General features: G+C 41.9%; 1 protein-coding gene across 5 annotated transcripts in view; it reads right to left on the reverse strand.

The window, feature by feature from the left end:
• Positions 1–17,259, reverse strand: part of chd3 (chromodomain helicase DNA binding protein 3) — a 41,903-nt gene that overhangs the window by 18,582 nt on the left and 6,062 nt on the right. For 4 of the 5 annotated variants that reach the window (XM_053343413.1, XM_053343412.1, XM_053343411.1 and 1 more), the window contains exons 5-31: positions 16,810–17,048; positions 16,387–16,526; positions 16,149–16,278; positions 15,839–16,017; positions 14,386–14,655; positions 13,816–14,019; positions 13,030–13,253; positions 12,746–12,877; positions 12,192–12,288; positions 11,842–12,033; positions 11,550–11,750; positions 11,291–11,428; positions 10,355–10,476; positions 10,084–10,257; positions 9,155–9,296; positions 8,680–8,811; positions 8,363–8,480; positions 6,913–7,037; positions 6,580–6,811; positions 6,108–6,292; positions 2,703–2,880; positions 2,331–2,417; positions 1,856–1,941; positions 1,260–1,393; positions 1,020–1,164; positions 402–564; positions 76–236 (exon numbers count right to left, since the gene is read on the reverse strand). In XM_053343413.1, coding sequence (XP_053199388.1) covers positions 76–236; positions 402–564; positions 1,020–1,164; positions 1,260–1,393; positions 1,856–1,941; positions 2,331–2,417; positions 2,703–2,880; positions 6,108–6,292; positions 6,580–6,811; positions 6,913–7,037; positions 8,363–8,480; positions 8,680–8,811; positions 9,155–9,296; positions 10,084–10,257; positions 10,355–10,476; positions 11,291–11,428; positions 11,550–11,750; positions 11,842–12,033; positions 12,192–12,288; positions 12,746–12,877; positions 13,030–13,253; positions 13,816–14,019; positions 14,386–14,655; positions 15,839–16,017; positions 16,149–16,278; positions 16,387–16,526; positions 16,810–17,048 — 4,330 coding nt within the window. The remainder of the gene's footprint in view (positions 1–75; positions 237–401; positions 565–1,019; positions 1,165–1,259; positions 1,394–1,855; positions 1,942–2,330; positions 2,418–2,702; positions 2,881–6,107; positions 6,293–6,579; positions 6,812–6,912; positions 7,038–8,362; positions 8,481–8,679; positions 8,812–9,154; positions 9,297–10,083; positions 10,258–10,354; positions 10,477–11,290; positions 11,429–11,549; positions 11,751–11,841; positions 12,034–12,191; positions 12,289–12,745; positions 12,878–13,029; positions 13,254–13,815; positions 14,020–14,385; positions 14,656–15,838; positions 16,018–16,148; positions 16,279–16,386; positions 16,527–16,809; positions 17,049–17,259) is intronic. The other variant, XM_053343410.1, reaches the window with a different exon arrangement.

Genomic DNA, 17,259 nt, shown 5'->3' on the forward strand with positions numbered 1-17,259 from the left:
AGCTTTGTGGTAAATGGGTTGAAATATGCAAAAAAAAGAAAAGAAAAAAACTTTATTTAGAGAGACATGTCCCACCTCTTCAGGGTCAGCGGCCTTGTTGCCGTCAACCTCTTTCCCTTCATCTTTGTCTTTCTCCTTTGCTTTCTCTTTCTCCGACGAGGCCTCACCTTCCTCTTTCTCCTCCTTCTCTCCCTCTTTCCCATTCTTTTCTAGCTTGTCTGCTGGAGCAGGAGTTGCTGCACATGCATGGACAAATCAAAATGCATTAAAATACACGTACACACACACAAACACACACATAAAACTAGATCACATCAAAATGAACACGATCTGGTGCCCTTTACAGTACATGGAGTGCCCCCTGCTGGATTTGGGCAGTGTGATTGTGTGTATTTGGTTACCTGGCTTAGAGGTGCATGGCGTGGTGTTATAGCTGGCATCAGGAGTGGGAGTGGCGGTCTTCACGGCAGGAGAGGAAGCCCTGGAGGAGGATTTCTCTATGCTGACTTCTGGCTTGAGCTCTGGAAGACTCCACCGCCCGTTGATGTGTTCAAATTCCTGGATCTGCACACAAAACATCAAAACACTAAACAAAAAGAAAAAAAAAAAAAACTTGGCACACACCCGACTTACCTAATAGTACCTTACTTAAACTCACCACCCACATGCCCTTTTTTGCCTGGCAGTATATCATACATCCCCCCTAGCATAGATAGCAAATCAGGATGTCAGCAGGTTTCAACAAGTTGGACTGCAGACTGGATTTAAGATGTTTGGATAAACTAAAATAAGCTGGCAAACTGAAAGTAGTCGGCAATCAGAACATCTTTCAAGATGTAATGGTGGATTTCTTCACTAGAAAAACATAATGAAGCATGAACTAGAAAAACATAATTCATGCTCTGGCGTTTTATTTAAGACCACAAAACGATATTGTCTTTGTAGTTTGTTGAATTAAAGATTTGTTGACACCCTATTTAGACACCATTTATATAACTCTGCGCATTTGTCAGGCTGACCTTCTTCTTGACGAGGGACATGACGCCGATTCGAGTGAGGACCGGCTGCCGACACAACCCCTCCCGCGGGACGCCGTCTGCGAACGTCTCGGCCCCATCGGCCACCGGCTCGCACAAGTGACGCATAAAAAGAGACACGTAAGCTCTGGTGGAGAGGAGGAAGGGGATAGGAAGCTGTGGTTAAAGGAGAGGAATAATAAAAGTTTCTGTTAAACATTTTTCTTTGTATTCGTTTCTTACTTGAATTCTTTCTCAGTCTTGCCCCTGAGGTCTCTGACAAGCCACTGAGAGGAAAAGGCGTCTTGAGATGGCATCCCCCAGCGCATCACTGCGTTCAGGAAAGCCTTTCTCTGGCGTGTGTTAAAGCCCAGCACCTATCAATGGAAATTACAGCGTATTTTAGATATTATGGAGTGAAACTGGCACTGTCTGTCCTTTTCTTAAAATGTGTCTGTGTATGGTTATTCTTCTGTTAGACTGTAAATGAAAATGTCAGGATGAGAAAATTTAAGGTTCATTTTTCTTTTTCCTGCAGAGTGTTTCTCAAACATCCCAAGGCCTTTGTGAATCGGTCTAAGTGCCTAATACTAAAATAAACTAGCTCGAACATTGCAGGCCATTATAATCACGTCTACCATTATCAGGATGATAGATGAGCTTGTTGGAGATGTAATAGCCTTGCTGCCATCTCCAATCAGACATTGCTAGATTGTTAGAAAAATAACTGGGGGTGCGAGTTAAACTTAAAATAAAGTTGACAGGCTCTAGCAATATCGTAATTTAAAAAAAACACACGCAAAATGAAAGGAGGACAAGTTCCAGCGAGATTTACAGACCTCAAGGTTGCCTCCAACTCTGGCCAGAAGAGGAGGCAGAGGTTTGTCCTTCTCATTCCTCAACTGGCGACGTGACTGCCTTCGACCTGCAGGTAAAAAGGGGGCAGAAAACGGAAAAGAGGTGAGTATAATTTCTCACATTCTCAGATTTTCTAATCTCGTGAAAGTAAGATTAGGAACACAGTGCGGAAAGTATAAATCTATCTTTCCCTTGACATTTATAGTTGCTTTTGAGCTCCAGCTGTCTGAAGGTGGATGGCGGTTTGCATTTCTTGGCAAACAGATGCGTTCGACTGTGCCAGGCAACTGTAACAACTAAATCAATTTCGACCAGTAATTCAACACAGGCCCGAGTGTGTGTGTGTTCGTGTGGTTCACTAAAGCAGCCGACTTTCATTGTTCGTGAGCAACTCTGTTTGATGTCTCTCTCTTTCTTTCTTTCTTTTTTTTTTTTTTTTTTTAAATCTCTCCTTACCCTCTGGCCGATCGTCAAAGTCCTCGTCCTCCTCCTCGGAGCCCACCGAGTACTCGGACTGGTTATCTGAAATGTCAGCATGCCACTCTGAAACAGCACATGGTGGTTTGTCAATAGGCCAGGCCCATTCACTTCCACTGTGCAAGCAATAACTCAAACACAAGACATGTCATCTAAAATCACAAGATTAAAAATAATAAATCTTAGCAATAAATACCGAATCAGGCTTCACTTTTAAATCCTGGATTACCCAAAAGAATCTTAAACTGCTCTTTTATTTCATGATTGTAATACTGAGGTGTCTAAGACATAACACAGCTCAGATGAGTTTACTCTACCCAAGAGACCACTAGATCCAAACCCACTCCCTACCTTGGTCTTCCTGCGCTGCGTCGTTATAGTTGACGGGCTTGCGGTTCCTCTTGCCTTTCCCCAGTTTGCTGGCCAGGTCCTCTTGTTGCTGCTCGTAGTGATGCCGCAACAGTTTCTCCCAGTAATCTGGATCCACGTTCTCCTCCTGTTTGATGATCTCCCGCTCGATCTCCTCGATCTGGAGCACAAGATAAGTACGCACAGGTAAGAAAAGATAAAGTGTTGTTTTCTAAGCATGTTGGAGAGCAAAGAAAGAGACTGTGCTCAGTGTAGTAGCACTTGGCCTCAGAACAAAGATTAAAGATGTTGCAATGATCACACTTGTATTGGTAATATATTTATGTTGTATTTGCAGATGTCTGCACAAAGATAAGATGTCTCCAAGGTATTTAGATTTAGATTGTATTGAATAGATTTTGTAGTATCACAACTGGTAACCGCTACCAGTTGTGATACTACAAAATCTATGTTGCTGCACTTTTGATATATATATATATATATATATATATATATAAAAGCTATAATAAATAAATCACAGACACAGGCTAAAAAAATATAAATAAAACATTGTGTATAATAAATAACAAATAACCAGTGCACTAGATTAAAAACAGAACGCTGATACCTGCCCAGCATCACATGGCAAACTAACAAAGTTAGCGACTAGCTTGTGAACATATCAGAGCATTTAGCAGCTAAAATTTTTATCATCCTGGTTTACATCCAAACCAAAGCAAAAGCTTCTGTTGCTACTGAGCATGTCAAGAACACTCTGAACAGGTTAGAATCAGTTTCTCCAGATCCTCCCAAATTCCTTACAGATGATCTTAACCCCCTGTTCACTTGACAAATCCCTTAAAGGGTTTGATCAGTATACTGACTGTACCACACAATTTGGAAAGGGTCCCCCCAGGCTCTGCACACCATAATAGTATTTGGCTTTCTCTGGCTTATCTACCTGTAGTCAAGAAGTCAGACAAAATAACTAAGAAAATCAAACAACGGACTCCAGACAGTATTGACAGACTACAGGGCTGTTTTGAAACCACTGACCGGAATTGTCTAGCAACATTGATGAGCAGGTGGACACAGTGACAGCATACATCTCCTTTTGTGTGGACAGTATAATCCCAACCAAAACCATTACAATATTCCCTAACAATAAACCCTAGGTCACTAAAGAACTAAAACAAGCACTCGACAACATCTGTGGGTGGACCCTGAAGCACTGTGCTAAGCAGCTGGGGGAGGTATTCCAGCAGCTGTTCCAGACATCCATGCGCTGCAGCACAGCGCTCAAGAAGTGGAAACATTCCATGGTCATCCCCATCCCCAAGAAGGGCCCCACCAAGGTACTAAATGACCTGAGGCCCGTGCCCCTGACCTCCTTGGTGATGAAGGCGATGGAGAGGATTGTCAAAAACTCCATCACCAACTCTGTTGAGCCATTGATGGACCCACTGCAGTTCACATACAGGGCCGGCAGGGGAGTGGACGACACCAAGATATTCATCTTGGAGACCATCCACAAACATCTGGAGACCCCCAACACCACCGCCAGGATCCTGTTTGCGGACTTCTCTTCTGCATTCAATATCATGCAGCCACACATCTAACCCGGTTCAATTTGGATCACCAGCTCACCATGTGGATTACTGACTTTTTAACCAACCAGTCACAGAGGGTGCTTGTTAATGTCTCCTACTGTGGCATCCTCCACACCTCCACCGGCTCCCCGCAGGGCTGTGTCCTATCGCCTCTGCTTTACATCCTCTACACCGATGACTGCAGGTCCACCCAGCCAAATTATCACCTGGTTAAATTTGTTGACGACACAGTCCTGCTATCTCTGCTCTCTACCCTCAACCTACACCATAGCTCTGTTCTTCAGGACTTTATCACCTGGTATGAGGGCGCCTGTCTCCAGCTGAACTCAACAAAGACTAAAGAGGTGATTGTGACATTCTCCAGCAAGCAGAGAAAACTGGCAGAGGCCTTCACTACCACCATCTGGGGGGAGCCTGTGGAGGTGGTGGAGGAGTACAGGTACGGCCTTCTGAGGTTTTCCTCCAACAGTGAAGAGATCCTGAAAAAGTGCCACCAGAGACAATATCTGCTCAGGAAGCTGAGATCGTTTGGAGTGAATAAAGACTCCTTCTCATTCTCCTGACCTTTTACCACTCCTTCATTGAGAGCATCCTAGCATTCTCTTTCTGGTTTTATTACATCAGCCTGCAAGGTCGGACACATCTTGCATCACCAAAGTCTGCTCTAAAATCATTGGACACCCTGTTAGAGCTCTGTCTGCTTTCTGTGACCAACAAATAATCCGAACTGCTCACAGGATCCTACACGACCCCTTACACACTCTACACTCAGTGCTTGAGTGGCTCCACGCTGCAGAACACAAAGGAGGAGGGCTACCTTTGTCCCCACAGCAGTCCAGCTCCTGAACACTGACCCCTCCCTGTCCCAATATCATTGCCCTTTGACTGACTGAATGCACATAGCACACAGCACTTTAGCACTTTAGCATGAAGCACAGAGCACTTTGACTGTGACGGTCGCTGAAAATACTGACTATAGCACTTTATATCATTTTATGTTGTCTGATGTTCTGTTTGTCCTTTTTTAATGATGCTGCTTCCCGTGCCTTTTAAATTGCCCCTTGGGGACAAATAAAGTGTTTTGAATTGAATTGAATTGAATTGAAAGAGACAGATATTATATCTTGCACTACACCACTATAAAGTACTATAAAGACACAGGGGGTATGGTGATACACTACATTTTCTGGACACTCAATAGAGAGACCGTTTATAAATTTGTAGATAAAATAACCAGATGGGAATGTCTGTTTCTGGCTGATCCAGACACTGAAATACTTGGCAAATCAAGGCATTTCATCACTGTGGTGCAACAATTGCAACCTGATGCACCAGATGGTTTGTTACACAGAACTACCTAAGATGTGGTCCATGGAAGCTGCTGGAAAAGGGCAAAATTCTTGGGAGGTGATTGGATGAACTATCTATCTATCATTGTTATCTCCAGGCAGCTGGATTTGTGTGATCTGGTGATGTTGCAAATCCAGCTGCCTCGCAAGGTAACATCAATCCTCATAAAGCAAGGTTGACCTAAGCAGATACACAGTATAATAAGGTATAGATGGATCACCATATCACTCGACTCTATTATTAACATGCACTGACATGTTCCTCTAAATTAAATAAGGAACTCCAATGCAAGAGTTTTGACTTGCTTTACCCAGAAATTGGGGATGTCAGGATGTGAGCAGATTATTCGGACAGTAAAAAAAAATCTAAAAAGGTCATTTAAGAGATGAAATCTTTGGTAGTATTTGTGCTATTCTGTTCCTCCTCTTTTCTTCCCTCTGTCTCTCACCTTATCCTCCTCTCGGACCATGTACTGGGCCACTTTAAAGGAGCTGAGGTACTCGTTCATGTTCTGGACGTCCGTGTCGTCCGTGGCGTCTTGGCTTCGGTCGAGCAGCCTCTCGATGGCGGTGCTGTCATAGTGGATCACGCTACCTTCATCCTCAACTTTATCCCCTGAAGAGTTCTTCATACCTGAGAAGTGAAAAATGATTTGTCCTGTTCTGTCGTATCATCATCATTTATATCATCAATAAAACAAGGATAAGCCGATTATGTTCTCTGGCCAAGTTTGTCAAGATGAAAAGATATTAGAGTGAGTGCGTTTGACAAAGTAATCTCATTCAGGAGAAGCAGCCTGCCAAACGTTACCAACTTTGACCCAAACTTCAAACCTCCAAAGCTCCAAATTATTATATTTTACTGAAAATCCTAATTTCACTTGACTTTTAATTTCCACATTGAACACTAAATGTTGTTACCTTCTACTTCATCCTTGAAAAGCTCTTCTGTTCCAAATTTGAGGATGTCGTCCAGTTCCTGCTTGGACATTGAGCCAGCCTTGGATCCCAGGCCCGGCCGGACCACCAGGTGGGTCAGCATCATCTTCCTCTTGGCCACCTGGGTGATGCGCTCCTCCACGCTGGCTCGCGTCACAAAGCGGTAGATCATCACTTTGTTGGCCTGCCCGATGCGGTGAGCTCGACTGAACGCCTGAACAGATAGGGACAAAGACAAGGAACTTATACGTTTTTTGATACAGGGACGTTTATGAAGTTGTTAATCATCTTCCAAAACCTGCCAGTCTACAGTACCTGTATGTCGTTGTGAGGGTTCCAGTCAGAGTCGAAGATGACGACGGTGTCTGCTGTGGCCAAGTTGATGCCTAATCCTCCGGCTCTGGTGGAGAGCAGGAAACAAAACTGACAAGCACCAGGAGCTGGAGAAAGAGAGACACAGACAAACAGACGATAATAAGAATAACTTTAACGACAGAATACTATTGATGCCAGGGACTAAAAAGATATGATATTTTCTTATGGTATCAATCCCAATCCCCAATAATACAATATTAAGGGTGCAAAAAACAATACTGAGCAATTGATATGTATTTTTAGATTTGTCTGTATAATTGTTGGTGTGATAAAGACTATTTAATAGTGTTGTATGTAAATTAATTTTACATACAACACTATTAACACTTTTAGTGTCTGCTGATTGTTATGTGTGTCCCTGCCCAGGGACTGCAGATGGAAATCAGGTGATAGCTATATCTGGCATAAATCACCTCTTCATTTTGAGATTTATGTTTTTTTATGCATGGTCATTGTTTAATAAAGACTAAGCAAAACGTATGTTATCAATCTTTTTTGATAAAGAAAAATAACACACAAGAATACAGGTTTTATGGTGTTCATTTAGATAAACATTTACTAATAACTTCTGCATAATCAGAATCTGAAATAGAAAAACAGAATTCCTCATGTGTTTACAAAAAGGTTTTTACATTTCAATGTTGACCTTAGGTAACACCTTTGGCTATTATTCATAATGTATAATTTATTGTTATTAATTGCCAACAAACTCCCAAAGATGCAGTAAAGTAAAAAATATTTCTTCCAGTGTGATATGTATTTTTCCAAGTTATTACTAAATATGCCAAAAATCCATCATGTTTTTATATCAAACCCTTCCTTTTCTCATTCTGTAAAATGTGTAACATTTTTTATGGCTGCTCTTGAACTACTTGTAAAAATTTGCTCTGCATTTACTCCCTCACAATCTAACAACGCTTGTGAGGGAGGTCTGAGTGGAGGAAAACAGTCCTGTGCTGCTTTATGTCTCTCAACAGTATCTTGATCTAATTCAATTTAATTGGATCAAATCTCTTTCATAACTACACCCCACCCACACACTCACTCTGAAATCTGCTGTATTATGGAAGCTAAGGATGTTTAATCTCCATTTCCCTGTGGGTTTTAGCATAATAGTGTGAATAGAGTGAAGTTTTACATGAAAACATTACAGATTTTTCATAATGTCTCATTTTACAATATTCTGCATGGTCATTTAACTCCTCTTCAATAGCCATTCCTTTATGATTTATGCCTTATTCAGTAGGCTGTTTCTGTTTACTATCTTATTTCTGTCAATTCACTGCAACTTTGTTTCAATACAACATAAGGAATGTATAATGTATGCCAGAGTATCACCAACAGAGGTCAATAAAGGACATGGATGACCAACTGCACATCCAAAACTCACCATTGAAGCGGTCGATGGCCTCCTGTCTAAGCGCTCCTGTGATGCCGCCATCAATTCTTTCATACTTATAACCTTCATAGTCCAAGAAATCTTCTAGTAAGTCCAACATTTTAGTCATCTACAAACAGAAAGAAGAGTCAGAAAGCTGCTCATGTGTGTATATTTTTATCTATACTTCATTACCCACACACATACACACACAGCTGCAATCACAGCCTGCTGTCCTTGAGCCCGTCTGGAGGCATCATGGGACTCATTGAACATCTGTGACGAGAGGTGACCATCTGTTGTGTGTGTGTGTCCGTGTGAGTGTGTACCTGAGAGAAGACCAGTACTCGGTGCCCCTGCTCTTTCAGTTTCCTCAGCATCTTCTGCAACAGCGTCAGTTTCCCAGAAGACTTAGTTAGGGCCGACCCTTCGTAAGCACCGCTCGGTGTTTTTTGGGCTTCCTACAAACGCACATAAACAAAACCACATGGAGAATAAAACACAAATAGTCTTTAACTGGCTGCACTGATGATGACTTAATAAAAGTACAAATATGATACAACCTTACATCACCACAGGGTGTCACTGTTATGCAATTGAGAAATAATGCAAGCAAATTGTTTAAAAAGAAGTGAAATTCTAGCAGTGAATGAAGGATTTAAACTGTCTGTGTGATCAAACACAACAGCACATTATTTGAATTTAAAACAAGAAAGTGTTTACTGATCTTTTTGTCCTCATATTCCTGTAAAACTTTGCTCAGCTGTATTTTAATGGTCAAGGACCCAAGTCGTCTGTTCTCACCATGGAGGCGACCGGGAAGAGGTAGGGATGGTTGCAACACTTCTTTAGGTCCATCATGATGTTGAGCAGGGAGACCTGGTTTCCTCCCCCTTTAGAGTTCAGAGCCTCAAAGTTCTTGGTCAGGATCAGCTTGTAGTATTTCCTTTTTTCAAACACAAAGACATGAAATTTTTTTAATTATATATCTTATTGTTGTATAGGGATTTTCACTTTCTACTTTAGTATCACTTGTTACATTTATAATATACAATATATAGAAATGCAAAAGCCAATATCTACATTCGTACACACAATTGCACTGGTTGTTGGAAATATAAAAGGTCTGTATTGGTTCATTAATCAGCTTAAAATCAAGTTATTTTTAATTGAATCACTAAATTCATTTTTGTATTCCAATGCTATTTTTAGTGTTGTGGTTGCTGATTTTAATTAATTGTGACAATTATTTTCTATTCCAATGCTGACATCCAGTAGCAGCCACTGTGCTCTTCCAAATTCAAACAATCACAACCGATTAAGTATGATTTGGGTGATTTGCAGGTCTTCAGATGCCTAGGTCACATGTGTCAAATCTCCTTATATGGTCATTGAAAATCAGTTGAAACAATGTTTTTTGTAACATAGAAATAAATAAAAAACCCTGTCACTTAATAATGTAGCATAGACGCCACCCAGAAATCACCATGCTTACTGAGGACTGGGAAGTATTAAAGTCTTCCATTGTTCACCACCAACTAACCACCAAGCATCTTCACAATAACAACTGGGTGTATTTGTTGACGACACAACAACTGGTTGACAAATATTTTGCTCAAAAGAATGATTAGTGGCCACAGATGTTGAGAAAGAGGAGAGAGTTTACTGCCTAGTTTCTCTCATCCAGTACATGTTCATTTACAACCACATCAACCCTCCCCCCGGTTCCGTACTTCTGCATCGGGCTCAGCTCCACTCTGACAATCAGCTCAGTCTTGGCGGGCATATTCTTGAAAACGTCGGCCTTCAGCCTCCGCAGCATGTGAGGCCCCAGCAGGTCATGGAGCTTTTTGATCTGGTCTTCCTTGGAGATGTCAGCGAACTCTTCAAGGAAGCCCTCTAGGTTACTGCACAAAGGAAGAGAGAGAGAGAGGGGGACTCAGTGAAGGATTGCAGGAAATAAGAGTGTGTGTGAGAGAGAAAAGAAGAAGAGAGAAGTCTTACTTGAAGCGGTTGGGGGTGAGGAAGTTGAGCAGGTGAAAAAGCTCCTCCAGGTTGTTCTGTAGTGGAGTTCCTGTCAGCAGCAGCTTGTGGTCGATCTTATAGTCGTTCAGACGCCTGAAAAACTGGAGACAAAGTTATACAACGTCTGTTATATTTACTGTATGTACATCAATATTTTTCCCAAAGGATGGAATTGCTACATCAGACAATCTTGAAATAAATAACTGTGCATTCCTCAACATTTGTATTGCCATTTTGGTTGTCACTATCAATATAATAATTATTTCAACATTTATATTCCTATAAATTATATGAAATACATATAAAATCACATCGATAAAAGCCATACTATCTCCTAACTGATATATCTGCATGGCTTGTTTTATCTAATAACTGATATATATGACGAGATCTGTGTATAGTACAATTAGTACAATTGATCAACAGACTGCAGATTAGTACTAGTGTTTATTGAGTTCTAATTGTCTGAGAGGTTTATTGCTTGTGTTTAGTGTATGTAGTGTACCTGGAAGGCATTACTGATACTGAGCAGATTAATCAAATTCAGTTCAAACAATGTTATTTTTCTATTAGTTCTTCATCCGTGAAGAGAGAACCAGTACACACAACCAAACAAGCATAGCAGTCAAAAATAAATAAAAGCAGCATAAATAAATCTCTATATAATTAAAAGGTATTGCAATGGTAATCAAAATGATTCTTGTAGAATAAAATAAGTAATTAATTTTTATTAATGGAATAGTAATGGCAAAAATGTGTTAAAGATAATAAAAAGTTAATTTAGAAACAGTATTGTCTTAACATAGTTTGTCCACCAGAGAGCACCGACATGGTTTTCAAATTTAAAATGTTCTACCCCAAACAAATCACAAGTCTACAAAGTTTAAAAACTAATTGAAGAGATGGCTATTGTACCTTGGACTGGTTATTCTTCAGGCGGTGAGCCTCATCTACCACCAGACAGGCCCAGTCGATAGACTTCAGCGCCGTCTGGTCGATGGTCACCAACTCGTAGGACGTCAGCAGCACATGGAATTTAATAGGAGCTTCTCTCTGCAGGAAGGAGAAGGACAAACAAATGTGTGATCCACTTCCTTCCATCACATCAAATCACTGGGTAAAAAAATCTCTGACAACTGCTTTAGTTTAAACATCTTCACTCTTCGCTCCTCACCCTCAGCTTGAAGGTTTTCTTTCCTCCTTTGACAGCCGTGTCATCAAATGAGAACTCGTTCTCTCTGATGATGGCTCGGCTGTCCTTGTCTCCCGTGTACGTCACCACGTAGAAGTCGGGCGCCCACATCTCAAACTCCCTCTCCCAGTTGATGATGGTGGAGAGCGGGGCGCTGACCAGAAACGGACCCTTAGTGTGACCCTGAAGGAGAGAAGGAACATTCACATTAACGTTTCAACCTCAACTTCAACCTCAGTAAGACGGTGGAACGAGACAATAACAGAACCATCACCTCTTTAAAGAGTGAATAAAGAAAGACGATGGTCTGGATGGTCTTGCCCAGCCCCATCTCATCTGCTAGGATGGTGTCTGTGCCCTGAGCCCAGGAAAACCGAAGCCAGTTCAGACCCTCCAGCTGGTACAGGTGCAGTGTACCGCCTGTCGATGTAACGAAGTCTGGCTGCTCCTCGTATTTTATCGTTGGCTGGAAAAAACAAAGGAGAGAAGAGAGATGAGAGATGTGATTGGTACACAGTTGTATGCAAATAGTAAAGTAGTAAAGGAATGAATTAAAATAAACATTGGTTTCATTTAAAAAATCATCTGCTGGAAATAGAAATGCAGACTTTGAGTCAAACTCACATCAGTGACCGGTGAGGCAGGAGATTCATCTTCACCCTCCTGGCTCTTGCTCCTCATCTTCCTGGGTTTGTCTGGGTCCTCCTTCATTATGTTGTCTCTGTTAAACAGCAATACAGATGTGACTGTGTTAATGAATTAATCAGGAGAGCAAGAAAATAAACAAAAGCATACCTCCACATTAAAGTTTTAGATGCTTAAAAATCTATGAATATAATAACATCTAGTATCGAAATTAGGGTGTTTTATTCCTATAATTAAGCCATTGACAGCTGACATATTCAGTCATTGGTCCTACCAATGAGTTTGCTTTTAACAAGTAAGTTGACGATATAACAATGGGGTGTGACATCATGATTGACAGCCTTGCTAGCAGCTCTCAAACCTCTGTCAGGAAGCAGGACAGTGTAACTCTAAACTGTGCAGACTCTGTCTCCAAATAATGTCACATAAGCAAGATGGCAGCTCCCAGAAAAGAGATCATTTGGCTTCACTTTTGCATAGTGGTAAGAGGTGGAAACACTTCATCCATCTTTATATACAGTTAATTCTCCTACCTGTGTCTCCAGTAATTGGTCTTGTAAATGACAAAGTCGGGGATCTCCATGTCGTCTCTCTCCCAGGTACACTGGTCATAGGTCAGGTCTCTCCACTTGACCAGGTAGTGGTACATCCCCTTCTTGTCCACACTGACATAAAGACACATACAGTACAGTGCAATAAGTGAAACAGCAAACAGCAAATTGAGCATCTGTAATCTGCATTTACAAATATATTGCAAATAAATGACATTGGCTAACTCCAGATTGCAATATGAATTCACTTTTACTCAGACCCTTACCTGTGGTTGATGATGCGGTGGATCATCATCCATTCAGGCTTAATGCCATATCTATAATACTTGTCCTCCATGATGGCATACTGGGGGTCTTTCGCCCTCCGCTTCTCGCTCTTTCCCACTCCATTTTCGTCCTCCCCGCCTGACCCGTAGTCCAGGCTCGGAGGCTCGTCCATGTCCGTCTTCCTCTGGTAGTTTCTGTACATCACTGAGTGGAAGATCTCCAGCTGGAGGGAAGAAGTACATAAAAGGAGAAGTAAGACACTAAATGCTTCTGCCAAACTTCAAAGTCATTTGCATTTTATATTCTCGAACATTTGTAAGATAAACATAACATCTAATGGCTAAAGCACATTTTCTGTCTCTGGCTTGTTAAAATGAAATAAAATATATATACTTGGGACCCTTTATCATAGGTTATGGGTTTAGAGTGGAAATGAGAAATGAGAACTATTCTGTCCTGGATTGTTTCATTTGATAGATTTTTAAAGACCTGAGAGGAATCAAGTATCTCAAGAAATAAGCAAAATTAGTGAGAAATTGGAAAAAATAATATTTTTTGAGCACAGATGGTTCTTGCATTGAATCCCAAGATGTCCAAATGGCAGTAACATTTAAAGTGCAGTGAAAGTTAAACTGCCTGGGGAAATAAATATTCATATTTCTGAGTTGATGATAATCCCATCTCTAATTTTAAGATACTCCATCTTTGTATTCTTGAGTTTCTTCTTGAACTCTCTCGCCATATAATTCTGGGATTTTAATGTCACTTTGCACTCATTGTCTCACCTGCAGCTCAGTGATCCATGTACAGTGCCAGTAGGACTGTCCGGTCAACTTGACAAAGAACTCCCTCTCGGCTCTGCCCTTCATAGGCGGTGGCAGCGGGGCGTCGGGTGGGGCATCAGGAGCCAGGGGCACAGGAATGGGAGGCGGAGGTTCACCCCACCGCCAGTGGAGGATCTTCTGGACGCGCCCTTTGATTGGTGGACACTAGAGGGGGAATAAGGTGATGAATCAGACCTTGCTATAACAGCTTCAGTGATAATATGCTGACTTAAATGAGGTGAAATTGTCTTCTAAAGTGTGTGACTGACTTTAATATCTTATGAAACTAAAAACTAAAGTGATGTGATATATTTGTAGATTTCATCCAACCATATCCACCGTTGAGGGGCATAATTTATATGCAGTAGCTTGACTGAGCACACATGCTTTTTTTAAGACTTCACAGTTTAATACAGCAACAGAAACAAGAAAAAAACAGTCAATGAATAAATCAGAAAACTGTAAATAAAAAAAGGTAGAGGCTCTTTTAATCAGTGATGAAATAAAACAGAGAAGAGAAGAGTTACTAACCGTGCATCGCGGACACAACCACTCTCCGTTGGGGATCTCTGGCAGCGGAGGGTTTAGACAGTGGATGTGATACGAGGATGTGCAGGTGTCACAGCACAACAGTTCACCTCCATCTTTACACACTCGACAGAACTCCATGTGGTCGTCATCCTCCTCCTCCGCGCCGATGGGGATCCCAACCCCGACCTCTGAAATGACTCTGTCCTCGCTGTCCTCCTCGAAATCCTCAAAGTCCTCGTCTTTTGCTTCCCACTGGATTCCCTCTTTTTCCTGCGTGACCGAGAGGGAAACACGAGAATCCTGACTACATAAAGATCCCAAAAGAGTGAACTAATAACTTCTTCTTTGATTCATTTTACTGTTAAGGTGAATCCAGGTGATGGCTATGATTTCTTGTTTATTTTAAGTAACCATGACTGAGAGTAGTTAGAAAACAAAGCAAGAGGTTAAATCTAGAGCAGAGAGTGAAGGAGCAGCAGTTGTCCTTCCCTTGTAACCACGGCTGATGTGACAAAACCAAACATCTCCAATGTGAGTGATGAATGTGGAATTTCTCCAAAAATAATGCATTCCTTCCACTGAAACAACCCAGAGTGAATAAAGTAGAGCTGCAAGTAATGATCATTTCAATTGTATCATCTAATCTGGCAACTTTTTTCTCTAAACATCCATGAACAAGTAAAAAATGTAGCTTCTTTAAACCAAGGTGATGTCTTCAAACGGCCTGGTTTGTCAGACAACCAGTCCAAAACCCAAAGATATTCAGTTTACTATCACATAAGACTAATAAAAGCAGCAAATCCTCACAAATGGCTGTAATCAGGTAATGATTGATAGTTGCCTAATTAAAAAAGAACAACCTGACTTATACAACACCAGTTAGTAACACTCAAGTCATATTTGTATTCTACCATTTGAGCAACAACAGCTGTTAATGAGTAAAGGGCATTATTGGGTATAAAAATCAATGATGAACAAATGTGATCTGGTAGACGTTGGCGTTAGTCTGGGCAAGCAAGCAAATGTTAAACTTTGCATGACTACTTTTCTAAACTAGCCGTCTATTCAGCAGTTTCAGGCCATCTTTGCTGAAGTGCTGATCACGTTCAGTCTAATTATGCTGACGAATCTAAGTCGTTTTGCATCACAGAAAAAAAACAGTGTCAAGGTAACCAAAAAAATGAGCATTCAGTTTTTATTTGTGACATTACTGAATGGATTAACACCCACACTACCACCGCTTCAGGTGCCTGAGCGTGATTGTGTTTGTACTGTGAGAGCAGCTCTGCTGAGATTTGCAACTACTAAACCTCTATTCATGTGGTCCTCCAAGCAAGTATAAATAGACTCCACTTTTAACTGTTTTCTTTTTCTCTCGGGTTTAGCCGTGTAGCTTTGAGATAAATCTTCAAATGAAGCTGGAACAGACACATTCTCATGTAGCTGGACTTACGCAGTGCGGGCAGCTCCACTTGCCCTCGGGGGCCTTGTCGAGCTCAGGCTCAAGGCAGACGAGGTGGTAAGCTCGGGGACAAGTGTCACACAGGATGATCTCGCCACCCTGCTGACACACCTCGCAGTAGTCCTGATGGTCAGTCTCATAGCCGTCACCTTCCTCTTCACCACCTGGGACTGCAGCATACGACAGAAATGTGGTTAGAAAGACAGAAGACAAAGGACGGACATATGTCTACAAGTAAAATACCAAACGTCATCTATAATTATGTCATGTATAGTATATTTAATGAGCGGGCTGTACTCACTTTTCTTCTTCTTCTTGGCCGGCCGTCCTCGCTTGTTCTTTTTCACACGGCCAGAGCTGTCAGATCGAACCGAGGAGCTGTGGACGCTGGAGTCCTCCTGCTCAGACTCATCCTCGTCCATGTCCTCGCTCTGACAGACAACGAGAGAGAGTCAAGGGAGTGAGTGAAAGCAACATATCTTGGTGATATATATCGAAAGACCCCACTGTTTTCAGCACGCTATGAACGTTTTACTCACTGAGCAGCTCTTCTTCCTCTTGGCACCTATGGGTGATAGTTTGATACGAATGGGTGCCATCTTTTTTGCCTTGGCTACAGCCGAAGCCTTTTTCTTGTCTGGGACTCGAGGACTTTTACTACGCTTCTTGTAGCCTGGGCCTGGACAGACAGCAAGAGCATGCAACATTGGACACAAAAGAAAGGAAAGATAAGCGAAAAAGTAAGAGTGAGCAGGAAGTTGTGGACAAATAGTACACTTCATTTATTGACTTGCATGTAAACTACAACACAAGCAAACAACAGCTGGTCAGCATGTGTTAGAGACAGAGTCTGAGGTCAACAATCACTACTAGAAAATCTCCTCCTATGAAATGAAACCACTGGATTGCGTGCAGTCACCGATGCTGCAACCAAAGCATGGTCCACAGTCAACCCTACTCACCTTTGCCCTCTTTAGTCTTGGCCTTCCGGATTGGCGGCGGTTGCGGTGGCGGCTCAGGCGAGGCGGTTGCTGCAGAGACCTGCTCGGCGACAGCAATGGCGGCGGCTGCAGCAGCCGCAGCGACGGCGGCAGCGTTGCCCTTAAAGGGGTTGTTGGAGCTGAACTCCCTCCATTTAGCCCCCAGGATGGTCATCATCTTTGACATGGGGATCTTAGGGTTCTTCTTGGCTATCATGGGCCTATGAGAGAGAGAGAGAACGAGTGAGAGAGAACGAGAGAGAGAGAGGTTACGATCACTGAAATGTTGTGGAGAGATAAACTATGTAGGCGACATGCACTTTTTCAGCATATGAGCATTAATCATACTTCCATGTCTTCCAGGAATTAGTCATAGGAAATGTTTGTCTATAGCTCTCTGTGGTAACTGCAGTCATTTGGCAGAAGCACTGA

Source organism: Scomber japonicus, chromosome 22 (assembly GCF_027409825.1).
Source record: "Scomber japonicus isolate fScoJap1 chromosome 22, fScoJap1.pri, whole genome shotgun sequence".
NCBI classification, from domain to species: Eukaryota; Metazoa; Chordata; class Actinopteri; order Scombriformes; family Scombridae; genus Scomber; species Scomber japonicus.